Source organism: Macadamia integrifolia, unplaced genomic scaffold, assembly GCF_013358625.1.
Source record: "Macadamia integrifolia cultivar HAES 741 unplaced genomic scaffold, SCU_Mint_v3 scaffold2830, whole genome shotgun sequence".
Lineage (NCBI taxonomy): Eukaryota > Viridiplantae > Streptophyta > Magnoliopsida > Proteales > Proteaceae > Macadamia > Macadamia integrifolia.
In genome coordinates, this window is record NW_024868992.1 from 8,248 (window position 1) to 34,352 (window position 26,105).

The 26,105-nt window shown below is 39.2% G+C and overlaps 1 protein-coding gene across 1 annotated transcript; it reads right to left on the reverse strand.

The window, feature by feature from the left end:
• Positions 1 to 470: 470 nt before the first annotated feature.
• On the reverse strand, positions 471 to 24,165 carry LOC122067312 (SNF1-related protein kinase regulatory subunit beta-1-like). The gene is made up of 5 exons (XM_042631142.1): positions 24,038 to 24,165; positions 8,082 to 8,302; positions 2,226 to 2,401; positions 1,936 to 2,098; positions 471 to 917 (listed from the first exon to the last, which is right to left on the reverse strand). The coding sequence occupies exons 2-5, from the start codon at positions 8,280 to 8,282 to the stop codon at positions 606 to 608; spliced, it is 852 nt and encodes a 283-aa protein (XP_042487076.1). The 5' UTR covers positions 8,283 to 8,302; positions 24,038 to 24,165; the 3' UTR covers positions 471 to 605.
• Between the last annotated feature and the right edge of the window lie 1,940 nt (positions 24,166 to 26,105).

The following is a 26,105-nucleotide window of genomic DNA, read 5'->3' on the forward strand; positions in this document are numbered from 1 at the left end:
CACACATTCAAAAGTAGGATTAAAGTTTTCACCCATGGTACCACAAACCCATCACATGCTAAGGAATGATTTTAGACCTGTGCCTGTAGTTATTATCAAGCCAAATCCAAATGAATGCTACTAGGGTAAAGTGAAAGTGGGATTTGATCCCAGGTCTGGGTATGATAGCCCTTATACTTTACCACTCAACATCCCAGCACCTGCACAATTTAAAATGTTCCAAGTTAAGCTTGTTGTAATAACTCAATCTTATAAACTCCACAAACCCATGACCATTGTTTTATAGTCCCACTTCCCCCTTCTCTTTTCCTACTTTTTCCGAGTTTTTCTTCTCAAGTGTGGTTTGATCAGTCAAAACCAGAACAAATTCTTTTTTGGTTCGGATCCATGTAGCCGACTCCATTAAGTTGGGATAAGGCTTAGTTGTTGTTGTTGTAAGTCCTGATTTAAAAGCTGTGCAACTAAACAACTGAACAAACATGTAGACAAGAAATGGATTAAGCAAAAGTTTCATACACTAAACAGAAATGTCTCACCAAACGACGATTACAAAACTCCCCTGTACAGATATCAGGAATCAGGAGGTTTTTAACTGGAGGGTCCCTTTACCTCCTAAGAGGCTTGTAGAGGACGACAGTGACATACTTGGACTGAAACCTATGGGTCAATCTAAGAGCAACCAGAGACTGAGAAGCCCATCCTTTCTCTATGAACAGGTGGTTCAGGACAACATGTTGAGGTTTTGTAGAATATTCAGCAGAGTGCGGCATCCCCAGGACTGTGAGCTGCAACTGGGGAGGAACAGCAATTGGCTCCTTTGCAAAGTCTTCAACTGGAAAAACCTGACCATAGCTGGAGTCTGGTGATGGTGGAGGCTCAAACTCGGCAACACTTTCTGGGTTCTCTGACACATAATCCTGCAAGAAAGACAAAACTTAGCTACTAACGAAAGGCAACAAAGAAAAGTATTGTCTTTCCCTTAATTGTTGTCATCCTCAATTACCACCTTTTGCCTGGTGGGACCAGCTATTGATGGCAGAGACCTGGGATTGAACCCACCACATGTGTGGGGGGTTGCGTTTGGGGAATTCATGGGGGTAGGCAAAGTATCCTTGTAACAAAAAACAAATGTCATAATCATAATGCCCTAGAAAGGGTGTCTATGTTCTTCACACAAAGAAAGTAGGGTATTCCACACCTCCCCCCCACCCCACCCCAAAAAAAAAAAAAAAAAAAAAAAAAAGGAAAAGGGAAAGAATTAATATATGAAACTTTCTCTGGTTGATGGCTTGGATCAACCAACCAGCATGGGTCATCGACCGAAAATCAAGGGTAGTTCAGAAAAATACACTTCTCTTTCTAAAACAGGAAAATGTAAACCAATATAAAACCTGCTTTTGGTTTTTTCAAGATCGACCAACCTCCCTTAACACCCCACCCCCCCAAAAAAAAAAAAAATTGGAAGGGAAGGGGTGTAAGAGTCATAGGCTCATGGACATAAAGAGTTGTAGGCTCATGCACACACAGATGCTATGCAGTATGCACTATAAGGATGTCAATTTAAAGTAGAACCCACTGGAATATGGGGGTGGAACCTATTTTAAAAATTGGAGTATAGTCCAATCAGATATATTAGAATCCAGATTGTTGGGCACTTTAATGATCCATGTGGTCTGAGGATCACATGATTGTGGTGCTAAAAAACTAAAATGGAAGTTCCATGACTGCTGATATTAAATGGAGGGGGAAAAAGAAGTTTCCTAGCCTCCTAAATATCTAAATGGATTGCCAACTCTTGGAGGGGCCACGACCTGGAGGAAATGGTCCAAGGGTCATAGACTGCTCATGTATGGATTTTTTCCTATACTTCGGATACCAAATTTATGCATGCATCAAGTGTACGGAACTGCAGATGAGCCTGCCAAAGATACTTACATGCACGTCAAGAAGATTACAAATATTGCCCGTCTCATCAGCAATGCAAGGAAGATCAGGAATATATCTCCACTCACTATCCACAATGAACTTGTACTGGTATATACCTGAAGGGAGCACCAACAGAAGAGAATGATCTATACCTGATCTTTGCAGCATCTTCCTGCATAATTTGAGTGCATGATTACTGTACAATAAAGGATGAAAGCAGTTTCCATATGCTTTCAACTACAAAAAATCATCTAAAGGAGCTTCATAAAGTAAAATTAATTCTATAATCCCCACCATACCTTGAAGTCCAGTTGTCCCAGGATCCCTTCACGGCCACATTGTTGCCACCGTAGGTCCATGTGATCATGGTGGGGATACCTTGCTCAGTTGGTACATCTAGATCTCCATGAGATTCATCTACCCAAAGTTGATTGAAAACTGAAGTTTCGCCTCTTTGTAAGGGGGGCACAGGAACCTATAAAGGCAAAAAAGGTACTGGAATATCAGTCAGGAAGGCCACGACTGAGGACAGAAGAACCACATTCTATTGCATTGATCTCCTAGAGTCTTCAGTTCCTTCAAAATCTCCCTTCATCCTTCTCATTGAGATCAACTTCCACTCCAGTTTGGCTAACACCCCACCCCTCAACCCCAAAAAAAAAAAAATTCAAAACAGGTTGCCCTTCCAAAATATAAATACTCGACTCTACCCAGCCTTATTTCAACTAAATGGGGTTAGCTAAAATTAAACAAAGAACAAAAAAGGTAAATTCACAAGTTAATTATCTTACAGGTGGTCTCAGATACCAGTGAGTCTCTCTCGTTAAATTTAGACGAATCATTCAGGATACATTAACAAATGCAAGATATGAACAATATACAATGAGGAAACTCAACAACCTCCCCACTGATCAAGGTAGAAGTATCCAATATGGAAAATCAAAACAACTTCCATGAAAATTTAGCTCCTCAACAAATAAGAGAGAAGTTAAGCATATGCATTCATTCTTGAAACTTGCAAAAATATGAAATGAAGATTGACTGTTTCATTTCATACATTAAAATCTAATGTGCCACGTAAAATCTGAGAGGATGTCAATGCAGGACACAGTAAATATGAAAGTATATATAGTAAACTAATACATATTACCAGCTTCAAGCCAAACACTTGAAAGTAACACATATCAGTCATATAGATCTTTTGGCATGTAACTGGAAGATGTCCAATTAAAAAGCCTGAAAAACAAAAGGGCTTTAACCAATTAGAGTCCCACTCATTTTCAGAGGGCCCCAGGAGAAGTCAACTGGAGACAATCCTAAACCATACATTTTTTTTTTTTTTTTTTTTTTTTTTTTTTTTTTTTTTGGGGGAATTGAGTGGCCGCTCTCAAGCCCATGTCTTCACACACTGGTGGTTTTAGCTTTACCATAACACCAAGAGACAGCAAATGGAAACAGGAGAACATCACAACTTTTCTTGATAATAGTGAGCACATTTGTATTCCTTCTTGTTTGTGATTGTTTTTTAGTTTAATAAGAGAGTTTTCTTAATCAAACTGAATTAAAATAAATTTTGAGCTACATATCATTAGATTCTCAACAAAATTAGTGCAGAAATAGGAAATGGAAAAAGGGCAACCAAGCTTGTAGAAGAGAACCTCAGGACAAGCAGCAGTAGATGGTAGCGAGGAACAAGAGCATCACAACTCCAGCTCCAACATTTATCTACGAATAAATGAGATTCCATGGATCTTTTGAAAATATTTGAATAGTACACAATGACATAATATGCAATCAAATGACGTGATGGCAATCTATGAAAATATACCATGCAAACAATAAATGTATCCATGTGGATAAATGAGAAGTATGCTTCAACTATGAGATAAAGGTCACATATATACGCCCATGTGAGTATCTGTGTATATGTGTCTAAAAGGAACATTGGAATGTGAGAGTATTATAGTCTTTTAAGGCTCATTTTACATTCAATTTGTTCAGTTCTAATCTTCTTATGACTCCAACTCTTTATTCCACATTAGCCAAAAACTGTTTTGATGATGCCTCTCCCAGTAAGCTAAGAAAAATCTAAACCACATGAGGCTCACGTCAATTCTCAAGGTTCCCAGCTAGTGTATGATGAGAGAGCAAAGCAAGAAAACTTCTAGAGTTTTCATCAGTTTAGTCATGATATATCTTTTTTAAAATCATCTAAAGAAATTACCATATAGACTTGGTCATCAGTGATGCATTTCCCTTCCATCTTCGATTTTTTTTTTTTTTTCTTAGTATCATATATATTAACCATTTTATGATTTATTAAAAGTAGTGAATCCTCAAATATAATTAAAGAGAATGGTAATAAGACACCAGTACAAGGTTGAAGAAACATCAAAGGTTCAGTTTGGACTGAATCCACCCCAAGCCGACAGGTGAAAGATTTCAGCAGCACCCTGAAAAGTCTCAAGTCATGCACAAAAATCACACTATCATAGGGAGGTCCCATCCCAAGAGAGTAAGAAAGACATTAGCTTCAAAGGGCAAAGGAAATCTAACTAGCTCAAGAAATGTGGACTATTAATTGTTTGCCACTCCAATTGCAAGAGATGCATGGGAGGTGTTTGAGGAAAAGCCTATATCAATGGGAGAGTATGTGGATGTGGCCACTTTCAATAACTTCAGTCTTAGGGAGTTATTTGATGCATTATGATGGGGCAACATGCTGCTCGTTCATGATAAATGTTATCCCAAATTGGTTAGAATATTTTATTGCAACATTAGAGTGGAGGACAATGGGGAATAAGCGTTCATTGGAAGCTATGTGAAAGGTGTGCCCATTAGATTTAATTGCAATGATTTGAGTATGTTGCTTGGGATTTCAAATGAATGGGATAAAATGTTTTTGACTACTAGGGAAGACCCCAAAAAGATCACGGATCATTCAACGTAATATTCTCCCTAGAAGTGCACAGAGATGATGTGATTCCACTCAAAAGCCTTTCTCACCCACTGCCTGACAGTTGGAAGGGAAGTTAATCTCCCTTATCTTACCATCAGGTATGTGATCATTGATTCGACTATTTAACATTAACAATCAATCAGTTCTAGGGCTCGCTCCCATTATTCCGAGCTAAATAAGCTGCACTCGAAAGCGGCCAGCCAGTCAATATAGGTGGTCCGTCGGCCAATCAAACTCTGAGATTAACCAGCTGGCTTGGTTTGGCTATTCATCTCTTTTGCATAGGTTAGCTTGCACTTGTCCTAGGATTCAATTCAAGTAACCCTCCTGATGGCCTAGACTCACTTCCCAGTCGTCGAAGTCCCCATACCACAAAGCATCAGGAGTAGTTACATCGTCCTTTCTTTGTTCAGGCAATAAATCAATAATATCTATCCAGGGTCACTACATATGGAAAAATGCTTACTCGTATTTTCAAGCACTCAAGAGTAGATTTGGATGGTGAAATTGTCTTTAGAGATCCAAAGGAAACAGACACTTTCAAATTGAGGAAAATGAAGATTAAGGATGTGCCTTAAAAGTGATGATGATGAGGATTACCCTGCAAGGGATATGGACCACCTGGGTCCCCAAGTAATAATGGGTTTTAGGGCCAAACAGGTCCTTAAGTTCTTTAGGGGTTTATTGGTCCTTGTAATTTTCTAAAACATTCTCTCTATTATTATAAATAAAGAGGGCAAGAGTCAAGTTAGACACAAGTCATTACCCCATTCAACATGGTCTCAGGGCCCTATATCCAAACCCTAAGGGCTCCCATCTCTCTCTCTCTCTCTCTCTCTCTCTCTCTCTCTCTCTAAAAACATTGTGAAGATTGATCAAGTTGATCACTTTAGTGGTAAGTCCACAAGGGTGCCTCTTGGTAGTGGATGTAGGCAAGTTGCCGAAACACTCTAAATCCTTATGTATCACACATTGTCTCTCTTTCTACTTCTCAATTATCTTACTCTATGCTTTTACAACCTCTCCTTTGGGGTCATCAATGGTTATTGGGTAGAATAGTTTTTAATTGTCAAGTTTTATTCTCATCCAATTCACCCCCTCTTGGGTTTCCCTTCAACAATATCCTTGTTTTTCCGATGAGAAACTTTTTCGCAATGGGGTCCAATCAGGTTCCATGGGGTTTTAGGTTCAGATTTCATCCTTCATGGTTTTCGCATAGTTGTCAAGGCGTCACCTAGGCGTCCAGGCACCTTGGTCACCTTGATGGTTTCGCCTTGCATCTAGGCCCCCTCCAACACCTTGGATCACCTAAATGCCGTGGCAACTATGGTTCCATGTTTCAGGGTCCAAGATGTTTAAGACTTAATTCTCATGGTTTTAGGTTCAAACTAAAGGTTAATGGTTTTTTGCTTAAGGTTGAAGATTTCAGGTTTCACGGTGTTTAAGCTCAAGTCTTACAGTGTCAGGTTGCAACTGTAGTCAAAGGATCCCATGGAGACTTCCAGTAAAGATGGTGCTTCTAGCTACCTTTCCTGTCAGCATGATGAGAACATACCGGATCATGAAGTGTACAATAGAAACCTATTACCCTCAATCAAAAACATAAGGGTTCCATTTCACAAACATGAGATAAAAGAAAAACTACACACATCATCTAATTCTTTATACACCTAAATTAGAAATTATACACCCAACACATCCAGACCATTGTTGCAGCCATACTCCAGTTTGCCATCAAGCAAAGTTTTGGACCAAAATCATCCCTAAAGCAAGAAGGTAATTCTATAGTAGATATCAATACCTTATGTTCCATAAAACTTAAAAGGAAACAATAGCATGAGTAAATAGTCCAGTCGTTTAAATACAATAATCTAATGAACCTCCAACTATATTGCATGGATTACTCTAAAATGCTGAACCACCAGTATCAACACGTAATGAGCACAGGAAGACCATTGTCGACAAGTGACAAGCACTAGAAGTCCATCAGATTTGAGTAAGACACTTCTGAGTTTTCTTGTTCTTATCCATTTCTTTCATAATAATGCAACTTATTTCCCCAATCGACATATTCACGTGACATACACATAAAAACTACAATCATTCATCCACCATTAACGGTATTTGATACAATTATTATAATCCTTGTTACATTACCAAACCTAAAAGTGTAGCTAATTCACAAAGCTTATTGTACCACGTGCTGACGACAACCTACCATAGATTGGGATGTCAGATTTTGGCACTTGTTTCCCTATAAAGCACCAGTGAGCAAAAAGGAATACAACATGCATGCCTCATTAACGGTATGCAACACACTCATAGCCTTAGCCTTTGTCAAGTCAGGCATCAATGGAATATCACATTTTTTATTTTGCCACTCATCGTCATATAAGCATCATCTAGAAACAAAGGATTGTGAAATCCAGAATATTAACTATGCAATGAATTCCATTACGTGCTATGTTTCAGGTTTACCAAGTATCAATCAACATATACATGACAGATTCTGGCTTTCATTCGCATATGAAACATCATTTTAATTATTAAGCCGTGACCTTAACTACTCAGCCAACCCACTACATTCTCTATTTCTGGTTCCGAAAAGTTGGCATTGAACAAAATATGTTGAATTCTCGAACTTGTAACCATTTAAGCATACTGGAGTGATTAACCAACAAATAATTGAAATTAAATGGATTCTGTCTATTTCTCTCACATGAAGCATCATCAACGAACAAAGAATTGAGAAATATTTCCATGTCTGTTGAGTTTGGCACCAAACAATGTTTGCATGTTGAATTCCCACATTTCTACTCAACATAATCAAGAAAAAATGGATGATCTTAACAATCTAATCATCTGTGACCCAATAATGCAGCCAGCCTGAATTACATAAAAAAGTACAAAGACAAAAGTCTCCAAGCTAACAAAAAAAATATCATCTGGAAAACCACATCATGAAACAAATTGACTAGCATGCTCAAAGTAAGTTCACTCATTCAAGCCAATAACAATCACTAATGGGTAAATTTAACAAACAAAACTCACTGTGTTTATCAATTAAACAATCCAAAACCATAATCAAATGCAACAATAAAAGGAAACAGAACCAATAACAATAACCAAAAAAAATAATAAATTAATTGAAAATACCCCAAATCTGCAACATTAAAAAAGGAAACTCAAAAATTACCTGAGGAGCAAACATAGGAGGAGGTTGAGAACGACCGGGGCTCAGTGGTGGTGAGTTCCCCATTGAATCAACTGAATTCACTCTTGCTGGATGGTAAGAGTTCACAGGAAAATCATTGTTGTAACCTGATTCTGCATTGGATTGCCCTGATGGATCCTCACTTCCATTCTCTCCCTCTTCTTTACCATTTGCATTTCCCATCTTGAAAATGGTTCACAGATCTGTAGATCCCCGGTGCAGATGTAGAGGCATAAAGGATATTAGAAGGGAAGTTTTTTACAGGGATCAACACTTTGTTTTAACAAATGGTATTAAACAGCTAATCATTAAAAAAAAAATTGAAACGAGGGAAAAAAGAATCTATAGAGTACAGGTCTGGAATATTGAGAAGAGGATGGTGCTGGTCTGCACCAAGTGAAGGTAGTTATTGTAGAAACGCAACCCTAAAACGATGCAGAAGATAATGGAAAAACAAAAACAAACAATGCACACGGATTTTTACGAGGTTCGGCAAGGTTGCCTACGTCCCCGGTGAGATGAGATCCTGCTTCACTATCAATGGAGAATAGGGTTACAGCGCTTGTCCTCACACCTCTCAGTATTGCTTGCATTACAGCGAAAGAAACCGTCACTACAAATATATAGCGAAAAAACCATAATCCGGAAGTACACAATTGCCCTCAAATAAAAAATTCGAGCGGGGGGCTACGCCCCCCTACACCCCCTGTTATGCAGGGGGCCTTCTGCCCCCCCTTGCAACCGCCACGGCCCGCTAACCGGCTAGCTGGACCGCCGTTCTGCCTGTCTAGGTGCTACACTAGTACTCCCTGGATTAAACTGCGACGGAATACAAGACATCATACACCAACAATTTCCACCTTGGCTTGAATGCTGTCGAGCCTCCTGTAAAGATAATTTGTACACGTCTTCATCATTGTACCTTATTAGAGGTACAAACACACACCTGTTTGGTGCGTCCCTCATCTTCAACAATGAGTAATATTAATCAAGTCCAAACAGGACTCGAACTTCTCTGTAGTAACTGGGTTCGTAAACATATCAGCAGGATTGAGATCTGTATGAATTTTTCTCAAGTGAATACTGCCTTCTGACACAAGCTCCCTGATCTTGTGAAATCTCACATCAATATGCTTTGTCCTTGCATGAAACACCTGATTCTTTGCAAGATGTATGGCACTCATGGTTTTAAGTATTGGTGCGTATCATGTCGTATCGGTCGATACGTATAGGTATCGGCCAATACGTATCGGTATCGGTAGGCATCGACACGATACATACCGATACGCTACATGGAATTTTGGGCCCTCTTTTGTGTATCGGCATATCAATAGTACCGTATCGTGTCGTACCGTATCAGTACCGATACGTACGATACTCTGCGATATGAACTTTTGAAAATATGAAAATTCCCATGAGTATCGGCACCGTATCGGGATGTATCGACTGTATCGCACAATATCGAACCGATACATACCGATACAATACAATACGGCTATTTAAGTGTGAACGTGCCTTTTGTTGTTTGAAACAAACACTTCAAACTCTCACCAACAGTTTTCTATATTTCTCTTCTTTCTTCCCTTTGATTCACGCACCTTTTTGGAGACTCAAATGGTAGATTGAAAGAAACATTGTGGAAGTGAATGGTTCAAAGAAGGAGAAAAACACAGTCCAAGAAGAACCTTGAACTTGAAAGTTGAAAGTCTTGAATAGTAAGTTCTTGAATCTTTACTCACTTTTTTCAACTTTAACCTTAGATTTTCAAGTTTTTTTACAAATCTAAGATTCATCATACTTAGAATCACATTTTGTGCATCATTATCACATGAAATCATTGGATTTATAAGGATTTACACACTTTTTTCAAGAGAAAATGAGGGTTTCAATTTTTTTCAAATTTCTTAGATCTACTCATGCTCAATGGTTAAAAATGTTTAGATTTTTTATATGTTATGTAAAAACAAGTGTTCTACAACTTCCATGGAAAATTTTGATTTTTCTCAAAAAAATATATTTTCTTAATTTTTTTTATTCCGATATTAATTAAAAAGAACAAAGAAAATTCCCAAAAATATATATATTTTTTTTATAAAATTTAGTTCATTCAACTCTTAAAAATAATGTCATAACTTATAATTATTAAATACATGATTTCAAATGAAACCCACATTTTTTCCCCAAAAAAGTGAGGGTTTCAAATTTGTTTTTATTTCTTAGATCTACTCAAATATATTGGTCCACACTTTGTTGATTTTTTATATGTTCTTTAAAAACATTTAATCTACAACTTCTATAAAAAAATTAATTTTTCTAAATAGTTTGTATTTTTTATTTTTTTATTTCGAAAATTAATAAAAAAATAAGAAAAATACTAAAAAAATACAATTTTTTTATAAAATTCAGTTCATTTTAGTTTAAAAAAATATTTATAATTTACTTGGCCAATGACCATGATGTAAAATTAGATGCACAATTTTTTCCAAAAAAAGTGTGCATTTCAAGTTTATGTAAATTTGGAAAAATACAAAAAAATATTTTTTTTTTCTTTGGATGCATCTCATTTTAGTTTCTAAAAAAATGCTATTATGTACTAAATATTAAATCAATAAATATGCATATTAAGATTCATTATGTATCTTTGTAGGAAGATGGCGCCTAAAGAACGGACTAAGGATATTGGATGGGCTACAGCCGAGAAAGTACAAGGCAATAGGTTGTGTACAAAATGCAATTACTATGATACTATCCACCTAAGAGGTGGAATTACCAGACATAAACAACATTTGGCTGGAGGATTTTCTAATGTCGCCAAATGTAACAAGTGCCTAGATGAAATAAGCAAAGCAATGAGGAAGCACTTAAGGGGAAGTAGAGATAAAGCAAAGAAAACTGTTGAAGAAAGATAGATTGGTTGAGAATCTAAGGGATCATGAGGATTATGAAGGATCTGATATGGAGGCAGAGGATGAAAATCAACAGCTTGCACGAGCGATGCATATTTCAAGGGAGGAAGCAAAAGAAAGACAATGGATAGCAGAACAGCTGAGAAGAAGTCAATCTGTAGGACCTACGCGTGGTGGCCCGATGATTTATGAACAAGGTTCTGGCTCTAGAAGTCGTCCAAGTGTAGATATTGGAGGCACTGTGAAGGGCATTTTTGACAAATTTTCCTCCAGTGGTAAAGGTAAGGGGAAAAGGAGCCTAGAAATTAGAGATATGAGAGATGCACCATATAAACATCATGATGAAGGGCAACAAAGGATTGAATAGGCTTTCCAACCAAAAACATTGAGTAAGAAAATTGGGAAAGCAATCTCTAGGTGGTTCCACAGTTCTATGATTCCACCTCACAAAGCTAAAGATCCATACTTCAAGGCTATGGTCAAGGAGATTCAGACATGTGGGAAAAATGTGAAGCCACCCACACCCCATGAAATTGCAAGGCCATACTTAGATACTATTGTGAAAGAGGTGGATGAATACATTGAAGAGTTTAAATACAAGTGGCCTGAATATGGAGTGACCATCATGTGTGATGGGTGGAGTGGACCGACGAGGATGTCCATCATCAATTTTCTGATATATTGTGATGGGAAAACAATATTCTATAAGTCTTTCAACGCATCCTCAAATATCAAGGACTCAATGTATTTGTTTAAATTAATGGATGAAGTTGTTCAGGAAGTTGGGCCAGATTATGTTGTCCAGGTTGTGACTGATAATGCCTCCAATTTCAAAAAGGCTGGTACTTTACTTATGGTGAAGTATCTCACCTTATACTGGACATCTTGTGCAGCCCATTGTATTGATTTGATGTTCAAGGACATTGGTGAAATGAACAAAGTGCAGACATTGGTTTCTGATGCCAAAATGATCACCAATTTCATCTCCAATCACAGCTAGGTGTTGGCATTGATGAGAAAGTACACAAAAGGTGACTTGGTGAGGCCCGCAGCAACAAGGTTTGCAACAAATTATATTGCACTTGATAGTATTCAAAAACAGAAGGAAGGGCTAGTTAAGTCATTCACCTCTAATGAGTGGTTCAGTAGTAGATATGCAACCACTGAAATTGGAAAAACTATTCAAGATCTAATCACCTCAACAAAGTTTTGGGAAAGGATATACCGATTTACTAAGATTATGCAACCACTATTTGTGATACTTAAAGTAGATGGTGATAAGGCACAGACGATGGGAAATATAGTGCATCACATGGAAGTTGTCAAACAAAAGATAGAAGAGGAGAACCCAAAGTCATTTAAGGCATTTTTTAAGATTATAAATCGTCGATGGGAAAATAATTTGGTTCAAGACCTTCATCGGGCAGGTATTTTCTCAATTAAATTTATAAGTTAATTTATTAGTAATTTAATATATTTAATCGTTAACAATAAGTGATATGTAACAATGTCAATGTGCAGCCTATTATTTGAATCCGGATCTGCACTACAAGAACAATTTAAGGTTTAGGAAAGATTTGATGGAATCTTTGAAGGATGTTATCAACAAGTTAGCTCCTAATATTGATTCGGCCAAAGATGCAGTTGAAGAGGTTAGTAGTCTACTAAACTTACATATTGAATCATTGATTAATATTTAATACATTGAGTGGCATATTAATATGTTAATACATGTATAGGTGAAGTACTTCCGAGAGGCCACTCAAAGGTTTGCTGATCATTTAGCTATCTATGCTAGAGGAACACAACGCCCTGGTAATTTAGGCTTAATCAGCTATCCTTGTATTTCAAATTTATTTCAAACTCCTAATGTTGCAATTATCTTTGTACAGCTGATTGGTGGATGAACTATGGATGGAGCGCTCCAAACTTGAGGCCAATCGCAATGAAAATATTATCATGTACGGCATCCTCAAGTGGTTGCGAACGTAACTAGAGTACGTTCGGATTGATACACACCAAACCTCGGAATCGTCTGAGTTATGAGAAGCTGGAGAAGCTAGTGTATGTGCACTACAACATGAAATTGAAGATGAAATATTTAGAATTGGAGAAATCAGGGGATGATATTGATGTCAACCCAATTGACATCACCCACATACTCGACGAGGAAGATCCAGTTAGGGGATGGATTGAGGAGAGTGAAAATGTTTTAGTGTTGGACAAATTATCTGAAGATCGACGAGAAACCACACCTGATCCCATTATAGATGACCTCATTAGAGATATAAATGAAGATTTTAAAAATATTGTTGATGATGAAACCCAAGCACCATCAGCTATGGAAGAGGATGATGATAGCTCCAATGATGGCGATATTAGGAGGACGAAATTAGGTGCTACATATAGCGTAACTCAACCAGATAGTGATGATGATGATGAAGACAAGGATGGTGCTACTGCTGATGATGATGATGATGATGATGATGATTATGATGATGATGATGATGGTGGTGGTGGTGGTGGTAGTGGTGGTGGCAGCGGTGGTGATGGTGGTAGTGGTGGTGGTGGTGGCCAAACTTATATACCACAACATTTCACAGAGGAGGCTGCATTTACACATGCAACCCAAGATAGTCATCATGGTGCTCGCACACAACCAAAGTCTTATAGTCGGAGGGGTAGGTGATCCCACAATCCGAGTGCTACTGATGCATTGATGAGTAGCATGGAGTCAATGTGCATTAGTTCAGATCTTACTGGTTCCTCATCCGGACATGGACACCATGTATCTTCAGATGCATCTTTAGCCTATGGATATGGGACTTATGCAGGACAATCATTTGCCAATCCAGAGCAATACAGAAGTTCAGATCAAGCAATTCCTCATCCAGCCAGACACGGACACGGACACGGACACAAACACCATGTATCTTCAGGTGCTTCTTCAGGCTATGGATATGGGACTTATGCAGGACCAACATTGGCCACTCCTGAGCAGTACAGAAGATTCTACAATGAATGGGAGACCCACTACCATAAATATTTCAACTAGGGTAAATATTGTGCCTATATTCGATAAGTGCAGAATATCATCGTAGTTGCTCCTATTGAAGAAGAAGGTCCCAGCCAAGGATTTGAACCACCACGACACTCTTCAGGGCACTCATCACAGTGGCAATGGCAATGAGGAAAGAAAAAACTGTAAGAAACTCAAACCTCATCATTTTGAACATTTTCAACTCAATATATTTGTCTATCAATACGATACCCTCTACTTAAGTATTTATGCATTCTACATGTCATATATAGCTTTTTTTACCTGTTTTTTTATGCATAAGTGTATAAAAATGTGTTCCCTATCCATTTATGTGCGTATCTTTAGCGTATCTCCAATATGATACGAAACCCTTCGATACGTATCTTAATTTTGACCGACCGATACAGCGATCGATACTGATACTTTAATCCTTGATGGCACTCTGACTGTCACAATGTAGCATTGTACCTCCTTGCTCCAACCCCAGCTCACGAACCAGTCCAACCAACCAGACTCCTTCCTTGGCAGCCTCAACTGCTGCCATGTACTCTGCCTCTGTAGTGGACAATGCAATTTGTAGACTGAAGCATCGCCCTCCATGATATAGGTCCACCAGCCAATGTAAACACATACCCTGTAGTAGACCTCCTCTTGTCTAAATCACCAGCATAGTCAGAATCAACATAACCTGCCAATTCTGTAGAACTTCCCTTGCCACTGAACATAACACCTATATCTTTAGTCTTGCTCAAATATCTGAAGATCCACTTAATTGCATTCCAATGCTCCTTCCCTAGATTACTCATGTATCTGCTAACAACACTGACTGCATGAGACAAATCCGGCCTGCTACAAACCATAGCATACATGAGACTCCCAACTGCGCTAGCATAAGGGACTTGAGACATCTGCTCCATCTCCTCATGTGTTGTAGGGCATTCCCTTTCAGATAACTTGAAGTGGCCAACTAACGGAGTGCTAACCGGCTTAGCCTTTTCCATATTGAAACGCTCTAGCACCTTTTCAATATACCTCTTCTGAGTTACCCAAAGTTTACCTACATTTCTATCTCTAAGGATTTCCATGCCAAGGATCTTCTTAGCAGCACCAAGATCCTTCATCTCAAATTCAACACTCAACAAAGACTTCAAAGAGATTATATCATGTTTGTTCTTTGCAGCAATGAGCATGTCATCAACATAAAATATCAACAAAATAATAGAATTATTACTTAACACTTTATAATAAACACAACTATCATACTCACTTCTTGTGTAGCCAATCTTCATCATCTGGGAATCAAAGCGCTTGTACCACTGCCTAGGAGATTGCTTAAGGCCATAAAGCGACCTCTTAAGCAAACAAACATGATCTTCCTTTCCCTGCACCTTGAAACCTTCAGGCTGCTCCATGTAAATCTGTTCCTCCAAGTCACCATGAAGAAATACATTTTTCACATCAAGTTGTTCAAGCTCTAAATCATACATGGCCACCAAAGCAAATAGTACCCTGATCGAAGTGTGTTTCACCACTGAAGAGAATATTTCATTGTACTCTATCCCCTCCTTCTGTGCATAGCCCTTGGCTACAAGTCTGGCCTTATACCTTTCACACTTCTTCTCAGATGCTGCATCTTTCTTACGAAAGACCCATTTACACCCAACGATTTTTCTTCCCTTAGGTTTTTCCACAATCTCTCAAGTCTTGTTCTTCTGTAGAGATTCCATTTCCTCCATCATAGCTGTCATCCATTTATCATGCTGTGCATCACTCAAAGCATCATGGTAGGAAGATGGATCGTCTGTACCTACAGTGAGGGCATAGGCAACCATGTCCTCAAACCCGTATCTCATAGGTGCTTTGTCAGTACGCTTCCCTCTACCCTTTGCCACAGTATAGGGAACTTCTACTGCCTCCTGTTGTCCTGGTAAGTCACTTGATGACTCATTCTCTCTTGTTGTTTCTAACTCACCGAACTCCACCTGCACAGTAGAACCTTCTTTATTTTCATCAACTGCTTGTGAATTGTAATTTGACTTCACTATATGAGACTCATCAAACACATCTTTGCTCACCACAACTTTCTGTGAACTTTGATCCCACAACTTGAATCCCTTTACACCTTTCTTAAAACCAAGAAAGATACACTGCTTAGACTTTGAGTCTAACTTGGAACGCTGCTCACTCTCAACATGCGCATAGGCTAGACAACCAAATATTTTTAGAATAGAATAATCTACTGGTTTTCCTGTCCATACCTCTTCAAGAATTTTACAATCAATCGCCTTTGATGGAGACCTATTGATTAGGAAACATGCCATGTTCACTGAATCTGCCCAAAATCTCTTGCTCAACCCTGCATTCATCCTCATACTCTGAGCTCTTTCTAGAAGTGTTCTGTTCATCCTTTCAGCTACACCATTTTGCTGTGGTGTCTTTGGAACCGTGAAGTGACGTGTAATCCCTTCAGCTTTGCACAATTCTAGAAACGGCCTGTATGTGTACTCTCCTCCATTATCTGTTCTCAAGTATTTAATTTTCTTTCCTGTCTTCCTTTCTACCTCAGCCTTCCATTCCTTAAATTTAGTGAACACCTCACTTTTATGCTTCATGAAGTAGATCTAGACTTTCCTTGAGTAATCATCAACAAAGGTCACGAAGTATTCTGCCCCACCTCTAGATTTTGTTGTTGAAGGACCCCATACATCGCTGTGTACATAATCAAGCACCCCTTTACTCTTATGTTTTGCAGTTTTGAAACTAACCTTGCACTGTTTCCCGAACACACAATACTTGCAGAAGTTCAGTTTACGAGTTTTTACTCCCTTCAACATTTTCCTTTTATGAAGCTCCATCAATCCTCTTTCTCCCATATGCCCTAACCGTATATGCCACAGATAGGTATCATCTGTATCAAATACTGCATCTGTAGTCACAGATGCTCCACCTATAACTGTGCTCCCTATGAGTCTATATAGGTTTCCTATCAGTTGTCCCTTCATGACAATCATTACACCCTTAATAACTTTGAGAACTCCACCTTCTGCTATGTACTTGCAGCCATTTGAGTCAAGTGCCCCCAAAGATATTAAGTTTTTCCTTAATTCTAGTATATGTCTCACATCTGCTAAGATTCTTACTATCCCATCAAACATCTTGATTTTGATAGTGCCTATCCTAATGGTCTTGCATACAGCATCATTCCCCATTAGGACAAACCCACCATTATATGGTTGATATCTATCAAACCAATCCTTATGTGGACACATGTGATATGAACATCCAGAATCTAAAATCCAAGAATCAGAAGGTTGATTCTTACCTGATGATATAGAGAGTACATCTCCATCATCTCCATCTGAACTGTCAGCCACGCTAGCTTCCTCAAATGCCTTATCTACACCTTTCTTCTTTAAGTCCGCCTTCCTCTTCAAGCACTCTCTCTTCAGATGACCTTCCTTCTTGCAATAGTAACAAGAGACCTTTGTCTTTGCCCCTTTTGATTTCAATCGAATCTTCCCAGATCCCTTCTGATTTGATCTCCCTCTTTCCTGCTCCTTGTCACCTCCGAAAAGACCTTCTCCATGAGATTTCGTACTACTGGCCTTCTTCCTTATATCATTAGACGTGAGGACAGCTGCGACTTCATCCATCTCAAGGGTCTCCTTCCCGTACAAGAGAGTCGTTACTAGGTGATCATATGATTCTGGGAGCGACGACAGCAATAGTAACGCCTTGTCTTCATCCTCGATCTTAACCTCCAGGTTTGCAAGTTTACTTACGATCTGATTGAACATGTTAAGAAGCTCTAATAAATCCGTACCTTCCTCCATCTGTAGAGAATACAATTGCTTCTTCATGAACAACTTGTTCGTTAAGGACTTCGTCATGTAGATGCTTTCAAGTTTCGCCCATAACTGCGGTGTAGATTTAATGCCCACAACATATTGTAGGGCATCATCAGAAAGATTTAATCAAATAGCACTTATCGCCTTTTCCTCCATCTCTTCCCAATCTTCGTCAGTAATTTTTGCAGGTTTCTTCGACTTCCCCAACAACGTTTTCGCCAAACCCTGCTGTATTAGAAGATCCTTCATCCTTTGACGCCAGAGGGTGAAATTGTTCTTCCCATTAAACCTCTCGATATCATACTTGACATTCGATCCCTTCCCTGCCATCGTGATAGTAAACCCTAGAAAACGGAAACCTAGAGCTCTGATACCAATTTGTAGAAACGCAACACTAAAACGATGCAAAAGATAATGGAAAAACAAAAACAAACAATGCACAGGGATTTTTACGAGGTTCGGCAAGGTTGCCTACGTCCCCGGTGAGATGAGATCCTGCTTCACTATCAATGGAGAATAGGGTTACAGCGTTCGTCCTCACACCTCTCAGTATTGCTTGCATTACAGAGAAAGAAACCGTCGCTACAAATATATAGCGAAAAAACCCTAATCCGGAAAGTACACAATTGCCCTCAAATAAAAAATTCGAGCGGGGGGCTGCGCCCCCCTACACCCCCTGCTATGCAGGGGGGCCTTCTGCCCCCCTTGCAACCCCCACGGCCCGCTAACCGGCTAGCGGGACCGTCGTCCTGCCTATCTAGGTGCTACACCAATACTCCCTGGATTAAATTGCGACGGAATACAAGACATCATACACCAACAGTTATGTCAAAAAGACGACACAGAGAGGTTACATGCAAATGACCTGGGTTCCCTTAATTTACAGATATTTACTTACTTGGAGTGATCAACAATTCATTTTACGAAATGGTAATGTAAGGCTAGGTCACAAGTGCCCTAACCCCAAGCAGGATCGCCAAACAACTCACAATAGGTACTGACTGTAGATCTGATAACAGAACATAACTCAACTTACAGCAACATAATTAACACTTAAAACAGTCCCTTGTAATTGCTAACATGCTCCAACAACAGTAGGAATAAGTCCTGCGAAAGTCACATCAATAACAGAGGGATACCTCTAGCCACAGGTCACAGATTAGATCAAATCTCAGGAAAATAATCAACCCACAGTTGGGGCTCAAATTTAAATCAAATCTAAGATTTAATGACAGAAAACAAACCCAGAAACATCAGACTAAAGTTCTGGACAGAATCAAATTACCTCAGCTCTTCAATTTAGGTTGCAATAAGGATATTTTTGATAACTTGATAACCAGGCCACAGGAAGCTTTGATCTCCTGGTCGAGTGGCCCTTATGGTTGGCCTTTTAGATCCTCAAAAGATGGGCTTTAGACAAGCAGCCAATAGGGAGAGATCTGAGGTTGCCACTTGTTGCCCAGAAAACTCCAGAATAGTAGTACCACAGGCTCTTTTGGGTGTCTCAGAATAGCAGCAAAAAGGATAGTCTTAACAGCCTTCGGACAGGGATAATATTATCAAAGAAATTAAATAAAAGAAAAGAAAAGGAACTGATGGAAGAGGAGAAGGGGGAAGAAGAAGATAAGTCGATAGGTTTGGATCGAGTCTGCCACTCTCTCACGGGCCTCTCACCCACCCAAAGACATATGCATCTCACCCTCTCAACTGCATCTCACAGCCATGGCATAAACCAATCTTATTCAAAACTCAATCATGGGGCTAGTCTCCCCTCCTTGTATTAATAATCAATGGGAATTACAAAAGAGGAAACTAGTCCAATTACAAAATAGGAATTTGTTTATGCGACACTTCTTGGAGATTAAGTAATTGATTAAAAAGGAAATAAGAAGAGAATAAAACTCCTAACTAATAGAAACTTAATTTAAAAAATAGAAACTAAAAGATAGTCTTAAGCACAGTCCACATAAGGCAGATTTCCTTTGGCCTTCAGTTCTCAAGCAAGCTTTATTTCCAGCTTTATTCTTCTCCTAATTATTCTCCTTGTGAGCTGGACCATGGGACCCACAATAAACCTTGCCACAAGTACTTCATCCAAAAATTCCTAAATTGAGCCCCATTAGATCTGATAATGGTCTGGTAGTATTATCCAAGGTTCAAGAACTCGTTTCGTTTCGGTAAGTTCAAAACCACCGAAATTTCACCAAAACAGTGTACTTTTTCCATGTGTTTTGCTTGGCAATTTTGGGGGACTAATGGATGAAATGAGCGAAAGAAAATGACCAAGATGACCAAAATTTCGATGAAATAGTGCATTTTTTGGACCAAAATGAGCGAAATTTCGGCAAGATGACCAAAATTGTGTCTATTTGTGTTCAGCAGTTTCGTTTCAGTTAAAAAAAAAAAAAAACACCAAAATATCCGAGAATTGGCCGAGTTTTCAAACCATGGTGTTATCCACATAAGCTGTACAAAAAGGAAAGTCCAGGAAGTTCACACCCGCAGGTGGAATATACCCATACAGCTGGCATAAATCTCACACAAAAATGAGAATAAATCTGGTTGACAGCTTTACATAGGAATTAATTAGAACGCAAAGTTGGACCAGGTGTGAACCAACTTTGGAGGTCCAACTGTGGACACGCCAATTGTGGGACTGATCCACATCATATGGTCCTAACAGGTACTCATAAAAAATATTAAATTAAATGAAGAAAAAAAGAATCAATAGAGTACAGGTCCAGAATATTGAGAAGAGGATGGTACTGGTCTGCGCTAAGTGGAGGTAGTTATGTCATAGAGAGATGGAGACAGAGAAGATACATGCAAGTGACCTGTGTTTCCTTAATTTACAGAGATTTACACTAGAAACGGTTTAGAACCTTGAATCTCAAGGGAATAAGCACACAAACTATAAGCAAGTTTCCTGACCAAAACCTAAAAAACCACAGAATTCAGGGTCTGACTCTGGGGCCATAGTTCATCATCTATTTTGGGTTTGAAGAGTTAGAATATGTGGATGGGGAAGAACAATGAGATGAGAGTTGGAGAAGAAGAAGAAGAAGTAGACAAGTGAGAAGAAGAGAAATCGATGGTATGGTAGAATAGTATATTGTGAGTAAAACCATACTAACACCAATATATTTACTTCACTAACATATTTACAAGTAATTACACATACCTCCCTAAGGAGGGAAAAAGGAAAAAATAAAACATAACATGATAAGTTACTAAACTACTCATAGAGCAACATAACTAATATCTCTAACACTCCCCCTCAAGCTGGAGAACAAATATCACACATTCTCAGCTGGGACAGCATAACTAAACCGATGATGAAGAAGACCCTTTGTGAAGATATCAGCCAGCTAATCTCTAGTCCTCACAAAAGGGGTACATATATAACCAAAGTTAATCTTCTCTTTAATGAAGTGTCTATCCACCTCTATATGTTTTGTTATGTCATGTTGCACAAGGTTGTGGGCTACACTTATGGCAGCCTTGTTGTCACAATAAAGCCTCATAGGTGCCTCAGTATCAAATCCCAGCTCTTGGACTAGCCTTCTCAACCAAAGAAGCTCACACACTCCATAAGCCATAGCTCTAAATTCTGCCTCTGCACTAGAACGAGCCACCACAGATTGTTTCTTGCTCCGCCATGTAACTAGGTTGCCACCTACAAATGTACAATAGCCTGATGTAGATCGCCTATCAGAGACTAAGCCAGCCCAATATGCATCAGTGAAGCCTTCTATCCTCAAGTGGTTATGCTTGGCAAAAGTAGTCATTTTCCTAGAGAGGACTTCAAATACCAGAGAATGCAGTAAATTGCATCCAAGTGCCCACTATTGAGAGCATACATAAACTTACTCATCACCCCCATTGCATAAGAAATGTCTGAATGAGTCAAGGACAAATAGATAAGCTTCCCAACTAACCTCTGATATTTCTCTGCAACAACAAGAGAAGGGCCAGCATCTTCCCCTGGCTTATGATTCTACTCAATAGGAAAACTTGCAGGTTTGTAGCCTAACATTCCCGTTTCTTTCAATAGGTCTAGGATAAACTTCCTTTGGCATATATTGATGCCCTTCTTGGATCTGGACACTTCAATCCCCAAGAAGTACTTTAAGGGCCCTAGATCTTTGATTTCAAACTATTAGGCTAAGTAGGTCTTCAGTTTGGCTATCTCAGCTCTGTCATCACCAATTACCAAAATGTCATCAACATAGACAATCAGGGTTATAATGGTACCATTACCACGCTTAGTGAACAAAGTGTGGTCAGCCTGACTTTGGGAATAGCCATTCTTCAGAATGGCCTGTCTGAACCTTTCAAACCAGGCCTTTGGAGATTGTTTAAAATCATACAGAGCCTTCTTAAGAAGACACACCTTTCCTGCAGCTAAAGGGAACTTAAAGCCGGGAGGAGTTTGCATATACATTTCCTCTTCTAAGTCACCATGTAGGAAGGCATTCTTCACATCCAATTGATACAATGGTCAATCCTTATTCACTGCCAGAGATAAAAGGACCCTTATGGTGTTATGCTTAGCCACAGGAGAAAATGTTTCCTGATAGTCAATCTTATACACTTGAATGCACCTTTTCACCACCAGCCTTGCCTTATACCTCTCAATAGTACCATCTGACCGGTACTTGATTATGTAGATCCACCTGCATCCAACTGGAGTTCTCCCCCTTGGAAGGTCAACCAATTTCCACATACAATTTTTCTCCAGGGCCATCATTTCCTCAGTCATGGCTTGCTTCCACTTAGGGTCAGACATAGCTTTAGAAACATTCCTGGGAAATAGAAATAGATGAGAGAGCAATAGTAAATGCAACATCTATAGGGGAGAGAGTCATAGGAAACAAACTAGGCTATAGGATTCGTACAAGCTCTCTTTCCCTTCCTAGTAGCAATAAAAAGATCTAACTCAGATGAGAAAGAAAAAATATTACCTAACTGAGGAAGGTGGATCTCCGGAGTTGGATTCAAAGAGAAGTTAGAGAACTCTTGGCAGGTCTTCTTGTTCCTCTTTGTGTACACAATGGCCACCTTTTCATTACATGAACCTGAACCACCTCATAAATGATCACCAACATCAATAATATCCATTTTTTTGTGTTTCCCAATGTCAAGCATAAAAGAAGAGATAGGCAATGGGAAAAGAAAATGGATTTCATCAGTAGCCTTTTCACTTTCATTATGCTCTCCCTAAAAAGGATGCTAATGAGGTACAAAAAAAGGTGCAGACTCAAGGAAGATGACATCTTTAGAGAGAAGCCTTTGTCTGGAAGAAGGATGATAGCACATGTATCCCTTGGTAGTGGAAGAAAGCCAAGAAAGACACATTTAAGAACCTTGGGGTCCAGTTTAGTCCAATAAGACTTGTTAACATGGACATAACAAATACACCCAAACACTTTGGCGGGAAAAGAGAAAGAAGAAGGCTGAGGAGACCAAGTTTCCAAGGGAGTTTTGGAGCCAAGAAGTTTTGTTGGCATACGATTGATCAAAAAAGTAGTAGTAAGGAGAGCATCAAACCAAAAAGTTTGAGGAACATGCATGCCAAAGAGAAGACTTCTACTAACTTCCAACAAATGGCGGTTTTTCCTCTCAGCTACCCCATTTTATTGGGGTGTGTCGACACAAGCTAGCTAATGGATAATGCTATGATCCGTAAAAAAAGTCTTGAAGACCACCATACATATACTCCCCCCCTTTGTCAGAACGAACGATTTTAATCTTAGTGTCAAACTGGATACATATCATATGATAAAAAATTTTAAAGGCATCATACACATCACTCTTATGCTTCATTAGAACAGTCCAACTAGCACGGGAAAAATCATCAACAAATGAAACAAAGTAGCGAATACCAAGTAAAGAAGTAGTAGTAGAAGGCCCCCAAACATCAGAGTGCACAATGTGAAAAGGAACATGAGATCTATTATCATGATAAAGATAAGAAGAACAACAATGTTCGGCAAAAATATATGGTTCACAATGGAAGACATGGGAACTAGGAAAAGAAGTAAATAAATGAAGTAATTGTTTCCTCATAATAACAAAAAATGGATGGATGGCCTAAACGTTGGTGCCACAACATCACAGAATCCACAGAACTATTATTAGTACCTCCACACATATAGGACTGAGCTATAGCCAAAAAAGGTGATTGAGGTTCAAGTTAGGTAGAGCCATTTCTCCTCATGCCCACTGCCAATAATCCTCTTCGTCACCAAATCCTGAAAGAAACAATGAGAAGTAAAAAAGGTAACAATAGTTTAAGGACTTTGTTAGGTGACTCACAGATAAGAGATCAGTGGCAAGGTTAGGAACGTGAATAACAGAATCAAGTAACATAGAAGAAGTAATAGGAATGCTACATTTACCAGAAATGGAGGAAAATGAGCCATTGGCAACCCTGACCTTATTTTTACCGGAACAAATAGAATATATATCATAATAATGAGACGTACCAGTCATATGATTCGTAGCACCGAAATCAATAACCCAAGATGGTGCTGTGGAAGGGCAGATGAGGAAATTTACAAGGCGGAAAGCTGAGGAATCTGGCATTGTAAGTGAAGAAGATAATGAGCCCCCCAGTTGTGATATGACCCTGCGAAATGCTGCAAAATCCTCCCTAATAAGGGAATTATGCTCTACCTGTATGCTAGAAGCAAACCCTGTAGTAGCAATCTCAGCCTGAACACTGTGAGCTCTAGCTCCCCCTCTATGGCCACCACGAGCACCACTAGATCCACCACGCATACCAAGACGGCCATGAACAACCCAACATCTTTCTTTGGTGTGCCCAAATTTTCCACAATAATCACATCGTCTATCATCGCCATGAGGTGGCCTTTGACCTCGGCCACCACCACGCCAATCTCGCTAAGAGCTAGTAGTAAGAGTTGACCACTCAAGAGGAGGGGTTGGTTCTGTGGCAACCCGCCTGGTCTCCTCATTCTGCAAATAGCTACACACTTCATCAAGAGATGGAAGAGGAGACCGGCCCAAGATTTGTATCCGGATTGGCTCATAGTTGGGATTCAAACCACCAAGCAAGATAAGAACACGTTCCTTTTCAAGTGTTCGATAAACCTTAGCTTCATCTTCTGGATTGGACAGTTGGAGGTCCATATAATGATCATATTCTTCCCAGAGACTAATGATAGTGTTGTAGTACTCAGAAATGGTCCTATCCCCTTGCTTCATGGCAAGGACCTTTTAAAGTAGTGGATAAACTTTGGCCGAGTCACCCACAAGGTCAAAAGTTTTAGTAACATTGTCCCAAATATCTTTGGCAATCTCTTTCCTCATAAACCTTCTTCCAATTTCAAGTTTCATAGAAAACATGAGTCATGTCATAACAGTGAAGTTTTCAGTCTCCCACTTTGGATGTCGGGTCATCTGGGTTAGGAGCCTTAATGGTACCAGTAACATACCCGAGCTTTCCCCTACTCCGCAAGTAAAGCTTCACAGAATGAGCCCAATCCAAGTAATTTGTATTGTCCAACTTCACAATGGAAATTTGAGTATTTGGGTTATCGAATGCCATAGGGGCAGAATGAGTAGAACCACTATATGCACTGGTTGAAATATCTCCAAAAAGGCCCCAAGTCCACTATCATCAGACATATTGTAGAGAAAGGGTCACACACAAGGTGGAGAGTACACACTCTACCCAAAAAATTGCTTTCCCTGAACCAGAAAAAAAAATCCAGCAACCAATCCAATCATACACTTCAAAGGAATTCACACCATCTACCTTCTTCAAGATGTAGGATCATAACATAGGAGCTCAAAAAAATATAGGAGCTCAATAGCCCTAAACATCATACCTCACAAACAAATAGCAACCAAAAGCATCATAGGCAACATTTTAGAGAGAAAAAAAAAAAACCAAAAAATAGGGCTGGCGGTACCCTATATGCAGTGATATTTTGAGTTGTGACTGCACAACTCAAGGAAGTTTGTAGCGAGACCAAGAGTGGTGACAATACACCCTAGGGTGACCCAAATGGACCTGGTTTCAGCTTCAAAGCTGACCAGATGAGAGAGAAACAGGAATAACACTCCAGGGCTGGTGGTAAGCTTACCTAACCCTGGTTTTGCTTATTGCAACCTTCAAGTGTCTCTTTCTTCAAAGAAAAACTCCCCTTGGTGTCTCCATGGTCTCCTTGCATGCCTCTCTCAT